Here is a 19173-nt window from a genome sequence, read left to right on the forward strand (position 1 = left end):
ACCACCCAAATATAAGCCTCACTTACCCAACAGACCCGTGTGGACTCCTGCTCACTGTACGTTCTGCCTGTATGTGAGATAAGCTTTTATATCGATTAAAATTTTACCTTCCCGTCAGGCCCCTGGCCCTCACTGTCGCTCCTCCCACTCCGACTGCCACCAAATAAAGTGAGGAACGCTGAAGCCAGCTTTTATATCTTGTTAACATTTACCTTCCTGTCGGGCCTCTGGTCCTTGCTGTTTCTCCTCTCACTCTGACTGACATAAAAAAAAATGTGGAGGTCGAATTGGGGTTTTTAAGATAATAAAGCGAATGGAAATCATTGAGGTCTACAGCATGGAAACTGTCCTTTTCACCCATCTCATCCAAACAGTTTCCTCAACTGATCTAATCCAATTTGCATGTTTTTGCTCCATATCCCTCTGAACCTTTCTGATCCATGCACTTATCAAAATGCCTTTTAAATGTTGCAATTGTACCTGCACCTACCACTTCCTTTGGTAGTTCATTCTGTCTGCACTACTTTCTATGTGAAAAAGTTGGCCATCGGGTCCTTTTCAAATCTTTCCTGTCTCATGTTAAACCTATGCCCTCTAGTTCTGAATTCACCTCCCTCAGTTTTTATAAACGCCTGCAACATCACTCCTCAGCATCCTGTGCTCCAGGGAAAACAGTCCCAGCTTATTCAGCCTCTCCTTACAAGTCTAAACCTGCAGTCTTGTTAACATCCTTGTAAATGTTTCTTGCTCCCTTTGCAGTTTGATAACATCCTTTCTGCAGTACTCCAAATGTGGCCTTGCCAATGTCTTGTACATCCCAACTCTTGTGCTCAGTGCTCTAACTGATGAACACAAGCACGCCAAACACCTTCTTCACTACCCTGTCTACCTGAGATGCTACTTTCAAGGAACTATGTACCTGCACCTCTAGATTTCTCTATTTTGCAATACTCCCCCGGTCCTATCACTCACTGTGTATATCCTGCCCTGGTTTGCCTCACCAAATTGCAACATCTCATATTTCTCTAAATTAAGCTCCATCTGCCATTCATTGGCTCAAGGCCCAGATGATCAAGTCTTCATTGGAATCTGAGGTAACCTTCTCCACCATCCACTACACCATCAATTTTGATGTCATCCACAAACCCAATTATGCCTCCGACATTCCCATCCAAATCATTAGCTAACTGACAGACAACAGTGGATTCAGCACTGACCCCTGTGGCACAATGCAGGTCATAGGCCTCCAGTCCAAAAAACAACCCTCTACTACCATCCTCTGTTTCCTTCTGTCAAGCCAGTTTGGTATTGAATTGGCTAGTTCTCATTGCATCTCATGTGACAGGATAAAGGGGAGCAGATTTAAAACAGAGATGAGGAGAAGTTATTTCTCTGAAAGGGTCGTGAATCTTTCGAATTCATTACCACAGATGGATTCCAGGACCTTGAGTAAAATTAAAGAGAACATAGAGAGATTTAGAATTAGCAATGCGTTGAAGAGTTAGTGGAGTGGGGAGCAGGCAAGAAAGTAGAGTTGAGGCCAAGGTGATTATGAGCCAGAATCATATCAAATGTAGACACGCAGGAGGCTAGAGGAACACAGCAAACCAGGAAGCATCGGGAGATGGAGAAGTTGACATTTCGGGTGCAACCCTTCTTCAGGACATCATATAAAATGGTGGAGCAGGCTCGAGGCCCTAATGGGCCTACTCCTGCTCCTAGTTCTGATGTAAAATCATGACCTTAGCTTTCCTCTCCGACCTTTTCTCTCTATCCCTGACTCCATTTTTGATCACAAATTAATCTAACTCAGTCTTGAATATTTTCAGCAACACAGCCTTGAAGAAACGTTCAGAGGATTAACCGGAGCCAGGGAAAGAAATCATGACATAGGTTCTTCTCCTGCCTTCAGGTCCCATCTACTCCTCCATATCAACACCACTTTTAATCCTTGGAAGCCTTTACTGTGCACCATCTGGCTGCTGTCCATGCCAACATGGTACCCCCGTAACATGAGTTTTTATTTTCCACAAGAGATTTTTATGTGCTGCCTGACTAAATATTTTAGAACCATAGAGTCACAGAGATGTACAGCATGGAAACAGACCCTTCGGTCCAACGCGTCCATGCCGACCAGATATCCCGACCCAATCTAGTCCCTCCTGCCAGCTTCCGGCCCATATCCCTCCAAACCTCTCCTATTCATCTACCCATCCAAATGCCTCTTAAATGTTGCAATTGTACCAGCCTCCGCCACATCCTCTGGTAGATCATTCCATACACGTACCACCCTCTGTGTGAAAAAGTTGCCACTTAGGTCTCTTTTATATCTTTCCCCTCTCACCCTAAACCTCTGCCCTCTAGGTCTGGACTCCCCGACCACAGGGAAAAGACTTTGTCTATTTATCCTATCCATGCCCCTCCTAATTTTGTAAACCTCGATAAGGTCACCCCTCAGCCTCTGATGCTCCAGGGAAAACAGCCCCAGCCTGTTCAGCCTCTCCCTGTAGCTCAGATCCTCCAGCCCTGGCAACATCCTTGTAAATCTTTTCTGAACACTTTCAAGTTTCACAACATCTTTCCGATAGGAAGGAGACCAGAATTGCACGCAATATTTCAACAGTGGCCTAACCAATGTCCTGTACAGCCGCAACATCGCTTCCCAACTCATGTACTCAATACTCTGACCAATAAAGGAAAGCATACCAAATGCCTTCTTCACAATCCTATCTACCTGCGATTCCACTTTCAAGGAGCTATGAACCTGTACTTCAAGGTCTCTTTGTTCAGCAACACTCCCTAGGACCTTACCATTAAGTCCTACTAAGATTTGCTTTCCCAAAATGCAGCACCTCGCATTTATCTGAATTAAACTCCATCTACCAGTTCTCAGCCCATTGGCCCATTGGCCCATCTGGTCCAGATCCTATTGCAATCTGATGTAACCCTCTTTGCTGTCCACTACACCGACAATTTTGGTGTCATCTGCAAACTTACTAACTGTACCTCTTATGCTCGCATCCAAATCATTTACGTAAATGACAAAAACTAAAGGACTCAGCACCGATCCTTGTGGCATTCCACTGGTCACAGGTCTCCAGTCTGAAAAACAACCCTCCACCACCACCCTCTATCTTCTACCTTTGAGCCAGTTCTGTATCCAAATAGCTAGTTCTTCCTGTATTCCATGAGATCTAACCTCGCTAATCCGTCTCCCATGGGGAACCTTGTCAAACGTCTTACTGAAGTCCATATAGATCACATCTACTGCTCTTTGTTATTTCTTCAAATAACTCAATCAAGTTTGTGAGACATGATTTCCCATGTAAAAAGCCATGTTGACTATCCCGAATCAGTCCTTGCCTTTCCAAATATATATACATCCTGTCCATCAGGATTCCCTCCAACAACTTGCCCACCACCGAGGTAAGGCTCACCGGTCTATAGTTCCCTGGCTTATCTTTACCATCCTTCTTAAACAGTGACACCACGTTGCCAACCTCCAGTCTTCCGGCACCTCACCTGTGACTATTGATGATACAAATATCTCAGTAAGAGGCCCAGCAATCACTTCTCTAGCTTCCCACAGAGTTCTCGGGTACATCTGATCAGGTCCTGGGGACTTATCCACCTTTAACCATTTCAAGACATCCAGTACTTCCTCCTCTGTAATCTGGACATTTTGAAGATGTCACCATCTATTTCCCTACAGTCTATATCTTCCAGATTCTTTTCCACAGTAAATACTGATGCAAAATATTCATTTAGTATCTCCCCCATTTTCTGTGGCTCCACACAAAGGCAGCCTTGCTGATCTTTGAGGGGCCCTATTCTCTCCCTAGTTACCCTTTTGTCCTTAATGTATTTGCAAAACCCCTTTGGATTCTCCTTAATTCTATTTGCCAAATCTATCTCATGTCCCCGTTTTGCCCTCCTGATTTCCCTCTTAAGTATACTCCTACTTTTGTTATACTCTTCTCAGGATTCGCTCAATCTATCCTGTCTGTACCTGACATATGCTTCCTTCCTTTTCTTAACCAAACCCTCAATTTCTTTAGTCATCCAGCATTTCCTATACCTACCAGCCTTCCCTTTCACCCTGACAGGAATATACTTTCTCTGGATTCTTGTTATCTCATTTCTGAAGGCTTCCCATTTTCCAGCCATCCCTTTACCTGCGAACGTTTGCCTCCAATCAGCTTTCGAAAGTTTTTGCCTAAAAATTGGCCTTTCTCCAATTTAGAACTTCAACTTTCAGATCTGGTCTATCCTTTTCCATCACTATTTTAAAACGAATAGAATTATGGTCGCTGGCCCCAAAGTGCTCCCCCGCTGACACCTCAGTCACCTGCCCTGCCTTATTTCCCAAGAGTAGGTCAAGTTTTGCACCTTCTCTAGTAGGTACATCCACATACTGAATCAGAAAATTGTCTTGTACACACTTAAGAAATTCCTCTCCATCTAAACCTTTAACACTATGGCAGTCCCAGTCGATGTTTGGAAAGTTAAAATCCCCTACCATAACTACCCTATTATTCTTACAGATAGCTGAGATCTCCTTACAAGTTTGATTCTCAATTTTCCTCTGACTATTGGGGGGGGTCTATATTACAATCTAATAAGGTTATCATCCCTTTCGTATTTCTCAGTTCCACCCAAATAACTTCCCTGGATGTATTTCCAGGAATATCCTCCTTTAGCAAGCTGTAATGCTATCCCTTTTCAAAAATGCCACTCCCCCTCCTCTCTTGCCTCCCTTTCTATCCTTCCTGTAGCATTTGTATCCTGGAACATTCAGCTGCCAGTCCTGCCCATCCCTGAGCCATGTTTCCGTAATTGCTATGATATCCCAGCCCCATGTTCCTAACCATGCCCTGAGTTCATCTGCCTTCCCTGTTAGGCCCCTTGCATTGAAATAAATACAGTTTAATTTATTAGTCCCTGCCTGCCCTGATTGTTTGATTCACTTCTGTTCTCAGCTGTACCCGTCTCAGATCGATCTCTTTCCTCACTATCTTTCTGGGTTCCATCCCCCACCTTACTAGTTTAAATCCTCCCAAGCAGTTCTAGCAAATTTGCTTGCCAGTATATTAATCCCCTTCCAATTTAGGTGCAATCTGTCCTTCTTGTACAGGTCACTTCTACCCCATAAGAGATTCCAATGATCCAAAAATGTGAATCCTTCTCCCATACACCAGCTTCTCAGCCATGCATTCATCTGCTCTATCCTCCTATTCCTGCCCTCACTAGCTCGTAGCACTGGGAGTAATCCAGATATTACTCCCCTTAAGGACCTCCTTTTTAAATTTCTGCCTAACTCTCTGTAATCTCCCTTCAGCGTCTCAACCTTTTCCCTTCCAATGCCTTTGGTTCCAATGCGGACAATGACCTCCTGCTGGCCCCTCTCCCCCATGAGAACATTCTGCACCCTCTCTGAGACGTCCTTGATCCTGGCACCAGGGAAACAACACACCATTCTGCTTTTTCTCTGCTGGCCACAGAAACGTCTGTCTGTACCTCTGACTGCAGAATCCCCTAACACAATTGGTCTCTTGGAAGCCAACGTACCCCTTGTTGCTTTCTTGAAATCAAAGTACAGTACAATACTGCAATACATTGGTTAAACATGATTTCCCTTTCCCAAAACCATGACTCTACTTGATTACCTTGATGGCAGAAATATAATCGTTTTGAATGCTTTCCATATGACAGACGTCAGTCGAACTGGCCTACAGTATTGTTTTCTACCTCCCTCTCTTCTTGAATAGAAGAGTTAGTTTTGCTATTTTCCACCATGGGGTTGGTGCTGGTGTAGTGGTGAGGCTGCTAGGCTAGTGTGCAATTACCCAGGCTGGTATGTTGCAGAACATGGGTTCAAATTCCACCATGGCAAATGGTGAAATATGAATTCAGTACAAAATCTAAGAATAAAAAATAATCAAATGGTTAAAAATCACAACACTAGGTTATACACCTGATGAAGGAGTGTCGCTCCGAAAGCTTGTGTGCTTTCAATTAAACCTGTTGGACTATAACCTCGTGTTGTGTGATTTGTACACCCTAGTCCAACACCAGCATCTCCAAATCATAATCTAATGATGAGATTAGTTTCCCACAAGTCCACACCAACCCTCTGAGGAGCAACCCACCCACACTCATTCCCCTACACCTAATGCTATGGACAATTTAGCCTGGCCAATTCATCTGCACATCTTTGGACTGTGGGAGGAAACCAGATCACCCGGAGTAAACCCATGCAGACATGGGGAGAATGTGCAAACTCCACACAGTCAGTTGCCCAAGGCAGTAATTGAGCCTGGATCCCTGGAGCTGTGAGGCAGCATTGCTCACCACTGAGCCATTGTGCCACCCATAATGGTGATGGTTAGTTGTCAGGAAAAGCCAATGTGGTTTACTAATAGAAGAAAATGTGCTGTTCTTAACTAGTCTGGCCTACACATGACATCAGAACCACAACAATCTGATTGACTCCTAATTGCTATGGGTGAGCACTCAATGCTGGCCTCGCACATCCCGTCAACAATTAAAAAGAAATATGATGAAATATTTCAGTAATTTGTTTGTCTATTACAAGTTCCCTTGAGATTTTAGCTTTCCTAAATTCCTTTCATCTCCTGATTTATCGTTACTATTTGAAATTTTTTAATCTTCTGTGTTGAAGACAGAAACAAAATGTTAATTTCATCTGCTATTTCCTTATTAACTTCCATTAACTCCCATTATCACTCTCCAGACTTACTCTTTTCCTCTGTAACTATCTGTAGAAACTCTTGCTATGCATTATTTTACATTTCTAGCCAGCTTCCTCCTCTTCCTAATTAACCTTTTAGTCATTCCCTGCTGTTCCCTACATTCTCATCTTTGCACGGCTGTTCATTTTTCCTTGACTACAGCAATGAGTGTTCCCCTTAGGTTATTTTTACAGTCAGAAAATATTCTGGAATATCTCCATAAATGCTTACCACTGTGTCTCTATTGATATATTCTCTATTCTATTACACCTGTTCACTTCACTGTCGCACCCACATAGTTGCCCTTACTAAAATACTAGGATTAGAATACTACTCTTAGACCCAGTGTTCTCCTTTTAAAACTGGATGTAAAATCCTATGACATTGTAGTTGCTGCTACTTAGGGATGCCTTAACTCCAAGATCATTCATTAATCCTGTCACATTATACAATATCAAGTGTCTTATAACCTGCACTCTAGTTGGTTCCAGATCTTGTTGCTGTAAGAAATTCCTCACCTGGGATATGATTGACAATCTGATTTCCCTAGTTTGTACATAAATTAAAATTAAACATGATTATTTATCAGAAGCACCCAATGTTTCTTCTTTGAATTAGAATCCCTACAGTGTGGAAACAGGCCATTTGACCCAACAAGTTCACATAAACCCTCTGAAGAGCACCCCACCCAAACCTTCCCTCATCATGAGCTCACAATGTTCGCCGATGAGCACAATGTTCAGCACCATTCGCGATTCCTCAGATCCTTAAGCTGACCATGTCCAAATGCAACACGATCAGGATAATGTCCGGTTTGGGCTGACAATTAGCAAGTAACATTCATTCCACATTAATGTCAAGCTATGACCATCACCAATAAGAGATAATTTAACTACCACCCTTGACATTCAATGGTTTGGCCATCACTGAATCCCCCACTATCAGCATTCTTAGTGGATACCATTGACCACAAACTCAAATGGACTAACTAATGAACACCATGCCTACAAGAGCAGGTCAGCGGCAAGGAATACGCCGGTGAGTAACTCACCTCCTGACTACATCGACAAAGCACAAGTCAGCAGTGTAATGGGATCCACACCACTTGTCTGGATGGGCACAGCTTTAATAACACTCAGTTCCTGACACCTTCCAGGGCAAAGATTGATGGACATTACATTCACAGCATCCACTCCCTCCACCACTAGCAGTAGCAGCAGGGTGCAAAATCTCCAAGATGCACTGCAGGAATTCACCAATGATCCTTAGATAGCACCTTGCAAATTTACGACTATTTCAATCCATATCGACAAGGCAACAGATACATGGGAACACCATCACCTGCAAGTTCTCCCCCAAGTCACTCAACATCTTGACTTGGAAATATATCGCTGTTCCTTCACTGTCGCTGAGTCAAAATCCTGGAATTCCCTTCCGAAGGGTATTATGGGCCAGCCCACATTGGATGGACTGCAGCTGTTCAAGAAGGCAGCTCAGCATCACCTTTCAAGGGCAACTAGGGACAGGCAATAAATCCTGGCCAAATACTTATGACCCACAAAAGAATAAAGAAAAATCCTCATTGTCCAAGGAACCTCCTTGACTCCTCTGTCTGAGAGATCTCTCTTATTGTCTCAGGGATTATATCTGACTCAAGCACTGTACTGTTGATGCTGATACAGCAATGGAGACTTACGGATCCCCAATGTCAGCACTGACCTGACTCTTGTAGGCATCATGAAAAACTTGAGCAAAGTTTGATTCCAACCTCAGCCATCTCTGTGGAGTTTGCACCTTCTCCCCGTGTCTGTGTGGGTTTCCTCCGGGTGCTCCAGGTTCCTCCCACAGTCCAAAGATGTGCAAGTGAGGTGGCCATGCTAAATCGCCCATAATGTTCAGCGATGTGTAGGTTAGGTGTAGTAGTCAGGGGTAAATATAGGATATTGCGATAGGTGAATGGGTCAGGGTGAGTTACTCTTTCCAGGGTTGTTGTGGATTTGTTGGGCTGAAGGGCCTGTTTCCACACTGTAGGGATTAGATTAGATTACTTACAGTGTGGAAACAGGCCTTTCGGCCCAACAAGTCCACACCGACCAGCCGAAGCGCAACCCACCCATTCCCCTACATTTATCCCTTTACCTTACACTACGGGCAATATAGCATGGTCAATTCACCTGACCTGCACATCTTTGGACTGTGGGAGGAAACCGGAGCACCCAGAGGAAACCCACGCAGACACGGGGAGAACATGCAAACTACACACAGTCAGTCATCTGAGGCGGGAATTGAACCCGGGTCCCTGGCGCTGTGAGGCAGCAGTGCTAACCACTGTGCCACCATGCCACCCACAAAGCTTGCGAGGGAGAAGCTGACGAAATACCTATTCTATTCTATTCTATGAAAGTGCCTCTAGACTGAGCTCTACATGTATTGAGATCAAAGGCAAATATGGAAATGGAATTTTATACCTGTATCCACGAATTGGTTTGCCTTCATTCCCTGGAATCAGTTATCTTACCGAGGTTTCGATTTCAGTGAGATTGGACTGCAAGGGTGTGCTGAACAGTGTGTCTATTTTAGTAACTGCTGTGTTGACTTCATGGGAAACTACGAACAACATTAGCTAAAGGCACAAATTTTAAACTACATTTACCGGAGTTTACAAGAATGAGGGAGATCGCATAGGAACCTACAAAATTCTCAGAGGACTAGCTAGGATGTTCCTGATGACAGGGTCACAGGTCTAAGGATACCAGGTAGGCCATTTAGCACTGAGATGAGGCAAATGTTTTTCACCCAGAGAGTGGTGAACCCGTAGAATCCTCTGCCACAGTTAGAAGTAGTTTTTAGGGCGAAAGGGATAAAAGGTTCTGGGGGAGAGAGCCAGACAAGGGGACTGTGTTGGATGGTCAGCCATGATCATATTGACGAATTGAGAAGACTTAAAGGGCCAAATGACCTAGTTCTGCTTCTGTATTCTACGTTATTAAAAGGTGTGGTCTTTATAACTGGCGCATTGTCGAAGTAGTTGCCAATCAGAAGAAAGTGAGGTCTGCAGATGCTGAAGAGTCAAGAGTCAAGAGAAATGAAAGAAGCACAGCAGGTCAGGCGGCATACAATCAGAGCTCAGTAAGACTGATATTTACATTGAGCATAAATCTATCCAAGCTGACAATGACATTACCTTGGAGAAGTGACAGCAGGAAGTAAGATTTCTCGATCATTGTTCGTTCCCAGGTATTTCGTCAGCTTCTCCCTCGCAAGCTCTGAAAGAAAAAACAGTTGATGAGATCTTACCTCTTGTCCAACAGCTCTCAAGAAATCAGAACTACTTTTAGACATTGTCCTCACAGATTACGTTGTTCCTTTATAGATTCAAGGCTTCAAGAAAACGAAGCATGTGCCAAAGTTCCTGTCTCTGTATTTCTCTCATCCTTTTAACAAGAGAGGTGCTCTGTTCCAAGACAGAGTTGAGCTCACCCTCTCCACCAGATCTCAATCATTAATTGAAATATTCCAAAGGCATCAGTCAGTGGACTCTGTCTTTACCACGTTACAAAGTCAGCAAGGGATAATGTTGATCGCAGAAGCCTATTCCAATCATTGCATTATTGACGCAGGACCTTGCCAGGGGAATAACCACTGACATAATCTGTGTATCATGACCGGCCCCTTTATGGGCTGCCTCTTTTAGTTTCAGTAGAAGGAGTTGGTGTTTCACTGTGAGTCAATTCAGGAAGTTGGGTTGATGTGAGAAAGCAACTGCCTATAAGCTGCCTCTGTGAGAAAAATGTTAACACTTTGAGTTTACTTATTTATTCATTTTGTAAGATTGTGGGCACCCCTGGTTGGCCAGTTGCCCTTGAGAAGGTTGTCGTTAGCTGCCTTCTTATGTCACTGCAGGGCTTCTGCTGTGAGTTGACCCACAATGCCCTTCAGAAGAGAACTCCAGCAATAGTGAAGGAATGCTGAGATGTTTCCAAGTCAGGGTGGTGAGTGACTTGGAGGGGAATCTGAAGGTGATGCTGTTCTCAAATATTTGCTGCCCTTATCCTTCTAAATGGAAGTGGTCATGGGTTTGGAAGACGTTGTCTGAGGATCTTTGGTGAATTTCTGCAGTGCAACTTGTAGATAATACACACTGCTGCTTCTGATTGTTGGTGTTGGGAGCAGTGGATGCTTGTAGATGTGGTGCCAATCAAGTGGGTTGTTTTGTCCTGGATGGTGTCAAGCTTCTCAAATGTTGCTGGAGCTGTACCCATCCAGGCGAGTGGGGAGTATTCCATCACATTTCTGAATTGTGCTTTGTAGATGGTGGACAGGCTTTGAGTATCAGGAGGTGAGTAACTCACCACAGTATTCCTGGTCTGTGACCTGCTTTTGTAGCCACTGAGTTTATATGGTGAGTCCAGTTCAGTTTCTGATCAATGATAACTCCTAGCATGTTGATTGTGGAGAACTGATGGGAACACTGTTGAATGTCAAGGGATGGTGGTCAAATTGTATTTTACTGGTGATAGTCATAGCCTGGCTTTTACTTGCAGTTGTCAGCCCAAGCCTGGATATTGTCCAGATCTTGTTGCATTTGAGCACGGACTGTTTCAGTCTCTGAGGAGTCATGAATGGTGCTGAACATGGTGCAGTCATTGGCGAGCATCCCCACTTCTGACCTTATGATGGAGGTAAGGTCACTGATGAAGCAGCTGAAGATGGTTGGGCTGAGGACACTATCCTCAGGAACTCCTGCAGAGACCTCCGGAAGCTAAGGTGACTGAGGTGACCTCCAACAACCACAACCATCGTCCTTCATGTCAGCTATGACTCTAACCAGCAGAGTGTTTGCCCCCTTAAACTCTTTAATTCCAGTTTTGCTACACATCCTTGATGCTACACTGGGTCGAATACAGCCTTGATGTCAAGGGCTGTCACTCTCACCTCACCTCTGGAATGCAGTTCTTTTGTCCATGTTTGAACCAGGGCTGTAATGGGGTCAGGAGCTGAGTGGCCCTGGCAGACAGTAAACTTGGAGTCATTGAGCAGGTTATTGCTGAGCTGGTGATGCTTGATAACACTATTGATGCCACCTTCCATCACTTTACTGGAGTCAGCTATTACGAGGGGGCATAGCTTTAAATTAAGGGGTGGTAGGTATAGGACAGATGTTAGGGGTAGATTCTTTACTCAGCGAGTCGTGAGTTCATGGAATGCCCTGTCAGTAACAGTGGTGGACTCTCCCTCTTTATGGGCATTTAAACGGGCATTGGATAGACATGTGGAGGGTAGCCGGTTAGTGTAGGTTAGGTAGGCTTGGATCGGCACAACATCGAGGGCCGAAGGGCCTGTACTGCGCTGTATTTTTTTATGTTCTATGTTCTATCAAGAGTGGATTGATGGGGCAGTAATATACCAGGTTGGACTTGTTCTATTTTATTATGTACAGTACATATGTGGGCAAATTTCCACTTTGTTATGTAGATGCCAGTTGTAACTGATTGGAACAGGTTGACTAGGGGAGCAGCAAGTTCTGGAGTACAAGTCTTCAGTATATTGCCAGAACGTTGTCAGTGCCCATAGCCTTTGCAGTATCCAATTCCTCTAACCATTTCTTGACATTGAATTGGCTGAAGACTGGTATCTGTAATGCAGGGGACCACTGGAGGAGGCTGAGATGGATCATCCACTCAGCCCACTGTTGGCTGGAGATTGTCGCAAAAGCTTCACCTTGGTCTTTCGCACTGATGTTCTGGGCTCTTCCATTATTGAGAATGGGGATGTTTGTGGGGCCTCCTCCTCCAGTGAGTCATTTAATCATCCACCACCATTCATGACTGGATGCAGCAGGACTGCAGAGCTCAGATCTAGTCCATTGGTTGTGAAATCGTTTAGCTCTGTCTATCTCTTGCTGCTTATGTTGTTTGGCATGCAAGTAGTCCTGTTTGGTGGTTTCATCAGGGGAACACCCCATTTTTAGATATGCCAGGTGCATATCACCTGGCAGTAAACACGCTTACTAATACTGTCATGGACAGACGTATCTGCAGCTGGCAGATTGTGAGGGAGGAGGAGGAGGAAATGCCAGGCCATGAGGTTATGGATGTGTTGAGTACAGTTCTATGCTGCCAATGGCCCACAGTGCCTCATGGATAGGCAGTCTTGAGTTGCTAGATCTGTTTGAAGTCTGTCCCATCGAGCACAGTGATAGCGTCACACAACATGATGAAGGATATTTTCAATGTGAAGGCAGGACTTTGTCAAGACAAGAACAGTGCAGTAAACACACTTGTTAATACTGTCTTGGACAGATGCATCTGCAGCTGGCAGTTGTGAGGGTGAGATCAGGTATGCTTTCTCCACTTGTTGGTTCCCTTGCCAACTGCCGCACACCCAGTTCAGCAGCTATGTTCTTTAGGACCCAACCACCTCGATCAGTAGTACTGCTGCCAAGCCACGCTTGGTGATGAACATTGAAGTCTGCCCTTCCAGAGTATACGTTGTGCCCTTGCCAGCCTCAGTGCTTCCTCTAGGTGTTCTTCCACGTGGAGGAGCATCGATTTCTCAGCCGAGGGAAGAAGGCATGTGCCAATTAGCAGGAGGTTTCCTTACCCTTGTTTAACCTGAAGCCATGAGGCTTCATGGGGTCAGGAGTCAATGCTGAGGACTCCCAGAACAACTGCCTCCCAGCTGTCCCTCACTGTGCCACCACCTCTGATGGGTAGGTCCTGCTGGTGAGAATGGACATATCCAGGGATGGTTATGGTGGCGTCTCAGGTATTGTCGGTAAGGTGTGATTCTGTGAGAATGAATATGTCAAGCTGTTTCTTGGACTACTCTGTGATACAGCTCTCCTAGTTTTGGCACTAGCCTCCAGATGTTCTTGAGGAAGACTTTTCAGGGTCAACAGGGCTGTTTCTGGTGACCACCTGATGCCAGGTTATCTGTCTGGTTTCATTTCTTTGAGACTTTGTAGAGATTGAATGGTTTTCTAGGCCATTTCAGAGGGCAATTGCGAGTCAACCACATTGCTATGGCCGCAACTTATTTTAACAAGCTCGAGGTGTTGATTGGGATTCATCTTGTTCTTGTGCAATCTGCTAGAAGGAACTGAATGGCCTCCTCCTGTTTTTGTGGAACAGGTTTGAGGAGTGGGTTGAGTGGCCTCCTCATGTTCCTATGTAACAGGCTCATTAGGGCTGAATGGCCTCTCCTGTTCTGGTGTAAAAGCCTCAGTTGAGGGGGAGAGAGGGGGTGTTGAATGGCCTTTTGCTCTTCCTGCAGAACAGGTTTGAGGAGGAAAGCTGAATGGTCTCCTCCTGTCTCTGTATAACAGGAGGCAGAGGCTGAAAGACACAGACAGAGACAAGCTTCTCTATCCATATATTAAATCCTCTACAGTATGGAAACCCTACAGGCCATTTGGCCCAACAAGTCCACACTGACCCACGCAGACTCATCCCCCTGCATTTAGCCCTGACTAATGCATCTAACACTATGGGCAATTTCGCACGGTCAATTCACCTAACCAGCACATCTTTGGATTGTGCGATGAAACCAGAGTACCCAGAGGAAACCTACGCAGAGATGGGGAGAATGTGCAAACTCCACACAGACAGACACCCGAGGCGACAGTTGTACCTGGGTTCGTGGCGCTGTGAGGCAGCAATGCTAATCACTGAGCCAGCACGCCACCCGATATGTTTTGTTCAGTGTTCTAAAATCTCTCTCTCACGGCTCAACGAACTGTTAGAAATAGCAGCGTGTTTGCAGCTGCCGAATTATGTTTTTGTAGGTTTAGTCTTTGTAGTCATGAGAAGATTCTTCTCATGATGGATATGAAATAGAGTGAGGAACTTTGCGAGGGATGGCCTGTCTGACTACTTGAATTGCCCTAGGATAGAAAGTTGCTTTCATTTCCAACTGCCTCTTGTTGAATTGACATTGGCTTCACAAAACTGGATGGATCAAGTGATTGCTGTAGCCATTTCATGTCAGTGTTTTAGTCCCGTTTCCAAACACTTTCAGTGCAGGGACAGGCAAGATGTTAAACAGGGTGATGAAATTTAAAAATCAGTATCCTGTATCTGATAACACTGTGACAAGTATAAACATTGGCATGGAGCAGATGGACTGAATACCCTGTTTCTGCCTGCCAACAGCACGAATCTGTGTAGCTCCGTATCAGGGTAAAAACATATACACCGGGAAGGGTCTGTCTCTGAGCTTAGTTCACATTCTCTCTGACAGCCTCGAATTGATCGCGGGCGGCACGGTGGCTCAGTGGTTAGCACAGCGCCAGAGACCCGGGTTCATTTCCCGACTCAGGCGACTGACTGTGTGGAGTTTGCACGTTCTCCCCGTGTCTGCGTGGGTTTCCTTCGGGTGCTCCGGTTTCCTCCCACAGTCACAAAGATGTGCGGGTCAGGTGAATTGGCCATGCTAAACTGCCCGTAGTGTTAGGTAAAGGGGGTAAATGTAGGGGAATGGGTGGGTTGCACTTCGGCGGGTCAGTGTGGACTTGTTGGGCCGAAGGGCCTGTTTCCATACTGTAAGTAATCTGATCAAATAAATAGATGTGAAGCTGATAAAACAGAACAGGTCAGGCAGCATCTGTTTGACAGTAAGGACTGTACCTGGTCAGGGTGAAACAGCAATTCACAGCTTGAGAACAAACTAGCTCATTAGATTCTTAAAGGCAATTAAAAATTAATTCTTGTCCACAGCAGGACACAAATTGTTTGAAGTTATCCCCCGCCTAGCATCCAAACGTCATGAGCAGTTGTTGCTGTTTGTGGGATCTTGCTCTGCAGCAGTTGGTTGCTGTGACTGCTACATGATGCCATACGAAGAATGACTCTGGTGTCTGCAAAGTTTATTGAGATATTCTGAGGTGGAGAAAGGTGCTGGAGAAATGCAAGTTGACATTACCTTAAGATATAGGAGCAGAATTAGGCTATTGAGTTTTATCCACCATTTGATTACAGCTGCTATGTTTCTCAATCCCATCCTCTTGCCTTCTCGCTGTAACCCTTGATCCTCTTACTCATCAAGGAGCTATCTATTTCTGTCTTAAATGCACTTGGTGGCTTGGTCACCGGTGCCTCTGTGGCAATGAGTTCCATGGATTAATCACCCACTAGCTGCAGAAAGTCTCCCTCATCTCAGTTCCGAAGATTCATCCTTCCATTCTGAGGTTATTACCTTGGGTCCTAATATCTTCTACAAATGGAAATATCTTCACCATGTCAACTCTATCCAGGTCAGTTTTAATCAGATTCTCCTTCATCCTTCTAAACACTGCTTATCACAGACCCAGAGTCCTCAACTGTTTCTCACATGACAAGCAGTACACTTGGATTATTCCCAGGATTATTCTTCTAAACCTCCTCTGGACCCTCTTCAAAGCCAACGAATCCTTCCTTCAATGCCAAAAACTGCTCACAATATTCCAACTGCACCTGACCAAAACCTTATAAAGCCTTGGCAGTATACCTCTGCTTTTGCATTCTCAACCTCTTGAAAAGAATGCTAACAATTCATTTTCCATCCTAACTGCCATGTGAACCTGCATATTAACCTTTAAAGAATCCTGAACTAGGACTCCTAAATCTCTTTATGCTTCAGATTTCTGAAGTCTTTTTCCCATTTAGAAAATAGCCTACATCGTTATTCTTTCTATCAAAGTGCGTAACCTTACATTTTGTTAGTGTATTCCATCTGCCACCTCTTTACCGACTCCTTGGGCAGCCTCCCATTTCCTCAACAGGACCTATCCCTTGGCCTATCCTTGTGTCATCTGTAAACTGAGCAACTGCCCTCAGTTCCTTCATCCAGATCGGTAATGTATGTCATGAATAATTGTGGTCGCAACTCTGACTCCGGCAGAACTCCACTAGTCTCAGGCCGCTATCCTGGCAAAGGTGCCTTTATCCCAACTCACCGCCTTCTGTCAGTCACTCAATCCTTTTTCTATGCCAGTGCCTTGCCCCTCACACCATGGGCTCTTATCTTATTGAACAGCCTCCTGGGCAGCACTTTGACAAAGGCCTTCTGGAAATCCAAATAGACGATGTTCACTGGCTCTCCTTTGTCTCACTTGTTCATGACCTCCTCAAAGAAATTGTCAGACATGACCTTCCCTTGATGAAGCTGTGCTGACTCTGCCCCTACTTTATCACGCACACCTCAGAACTTCACAATCTCATCCTTCAGAATGGATCTACACTCATACCAACAACCGGGGTCAGGCTACTGCATCTGCATCCATGAAAGAACAAAAAATAAAAATGGAGGCAGTCAAGGTATTCAATCACTGATATTAAAGTATTAGAGGTTGTTCCAGAACTGGACTGAAAGCTATCACCAGGTTATTGCGAATTACATTTGGGATTGTTAATATTGTGTGGTATGTTCATATCAATGTCATGGTTTGTGTTATTTTTCATTTAGTGGTGGATGTGAATTGTTAGTAATTATAGTACTGCACTTACCAGAAATATGAAGCCAGGTTGCAAGGAAGTAACTGTAGCTATTCAGTAACTAAAGTCATTCCAGGTATTAAATACTCCTCTGAAATAACGTTTGTCTCGCATCTCCCTATCTGATGTTGTTGATAATCAGGGAACAGCCACCCTCTCTTCTTAAACAGGGGTGTTATCTTGGCCTTCCTTCTATCTCTATGTGAAACTTTAAACAGGATTAAAGAGATCGATGGAAGCAAATAAGTTGATAACACGGTTGGATATAGACATTGCATTTAATCATTGACATTAAATGAAGCATTAGAGATTATTTTAGGACTGAACTAGAGCCTATCACCAGGTTATTGTTAACCAGACACTGTGTTATTAAGCTGTGATGGTTGTAAGTGGGAGGAATTGAGGACTAAGGATAATGTTCTGATGTGGGTTTGAATATCAAGTAAAACTTGAATTCACTGAAAGTCTGGGATAAAAAAGCTGGCCAAATGTCCACAATGTTACCACTGTTGATTGGTGTAAAAATTCAACTGGTTCACCAATGTCCCTTAGGGAAGGAAATCTGTCATCCTTATCCAGTTCGGCCAACGTGTGAATCCACACCCACAGCAATATGGTTGTTTCCTAACTGCCCTCTGAACCATTACGGATGGGCAATTAATACCCAGCCGGTGACAACTGCATCCATGAAAGAACAAAAAATAAAAATGGGCAATCAAGATATTCAATCACTGATATTAAAGTATTAGAGGTTGTTCCAGAACTAGACTGGAAGCTATCACCAGGTTATTGAGAATTACATTTGGGATTGTTAATATTGTGTGGTATGTTCATATCAATGCCATGGTTTGTGTTATTTTTCATTTAGTGGTGGATGTGAATTGTTAGTAATTATAGTACTGCACTTACCAGAAATGTGAAGCCAGGTTGCAAGGAAGTAACTGTAGCTATTCAGTAACTAAAGTCATTCCAGGTGTTAAATTCTCTTCTGAAATAACAATTGTCTCACATCTCAATATCTGATGTTGTTGATAATCAGGGAACAATCTCCATCTTTCAGGTCTACATAGAGCCGGGTCAGATGGTGGAACCATGTCAAACTCACCATTGTGATTTTTGTAGTGAAAGACTGTTGACAATATTCCCCATTTCACATTGTTAACCAGATTCTGACTCCCGGTTAGAAGGGTAATTATAAAGATACGGAATCTGTGCACAGGAACCATCCTGTGTTGTTACCTTGTGTGGAGTGTCGACTTTCCAATATTGTGTTAGCTGGGGCGAGAACTGTCAGTATTTACCAGAAAATGAATTTAATTCTTCTTTGCCACCAAGACCATTCTGATGCCATTAGCACTGTCAGGAGACAAAAGAGTGAATGCAACATGAACACAGGATAGACGATCAAGCATATTAAGAGTATATTCATAGCAGCAGTAATGGTATAGTTGATGCTTCTTCCTTATCCTGAATGTCTGAGGAATCTCTTTGAATTATCATTGTCCAAGGGATTATTTCAAACCAAACCCAATGCTGATGCAACATTGTCAAAATGGAAAATCTCTAATGTAACGCCCCCTGATTAAAGGACTGGAAGATCACTAATGTAATACCTCTGTTTAAGAAGGGAATAAGGCAAAAGATTGTAAATAATAAGCTGATTAGCCTGACCTCAGTCATTGGTAAGATTCTGGAGTCCATTGTGAGATTTCTAAACACTGGGAAGTGCATGGTAAAATAGGGCAGAGTCATGGTTTCATCAAGGGAGGTCATGCCTGACAAATCTGTAAGAATTCTTTGCAGAGATAATGAGAAGGTTAGACAAAGGAGAGACAACGGATGTTATCTATCTGGACTTCCAGAAGGCCTTTGATAAGGTGCGGCACAGGAGGCTGCTGAGTAAGAAAAGGTCCCATAGTGTAACAGGCAAGGTACTAGACAGACAGAAG

General features: G+C 44.1%; 1 protein-coding gene across 2 annotated transcripts in view; it reads right to left on the minus strand.

The window, feature by feature from the left end:
• The window catches only part of LOC132833888 (sialic acid-binding Ig-like lectin 10), a 74133-nt gene that overhangs the window by 19626 nt on the left and 35334 nt on the right, over positions 1 to 19173 (minus strand). The window contains exons 3-4 of one of the 2 annotated variants that reach the window (XM_060852545.1): positions 18464 to 18580; positions 9937 to 10018 (exon numbers count right to left, since the gene is read on the minus strand). In XM_060852545.1, coding sequence (XP_060708528.1) covers positions 9937 to 9976 — 40 coding nt within the window. In that variant the 5' untranslated portion in view covers positions 9977 to 10018; positions 18464 to 18580. Of the gene's footprint in view, positions 1 to 9936; positions 10019 to 10232; positions 10356 to 18463; positions 18581 to 19173 lie in introns of those variants that run through there. The other variant, XM_060852546.1, reaches the window with a different exon arrangement.

Source organism: Hemiscyllium ocellatum, chromosome 38, assembly GCF_020745735.1.
Source record: "Hemiscyllium ocellatum isolate sHemOce1 chromosome 38, sHemOce1.pat.X.cur, whole genome shotgun sequence".
Lineage (NCBI taxonomy): Eukaryota > Metazoa > Chordata > Chondrichthyes > Orectolobiformes > Hemiscylliidae > Hemiscyllium > Hemiscyllium ocellatum.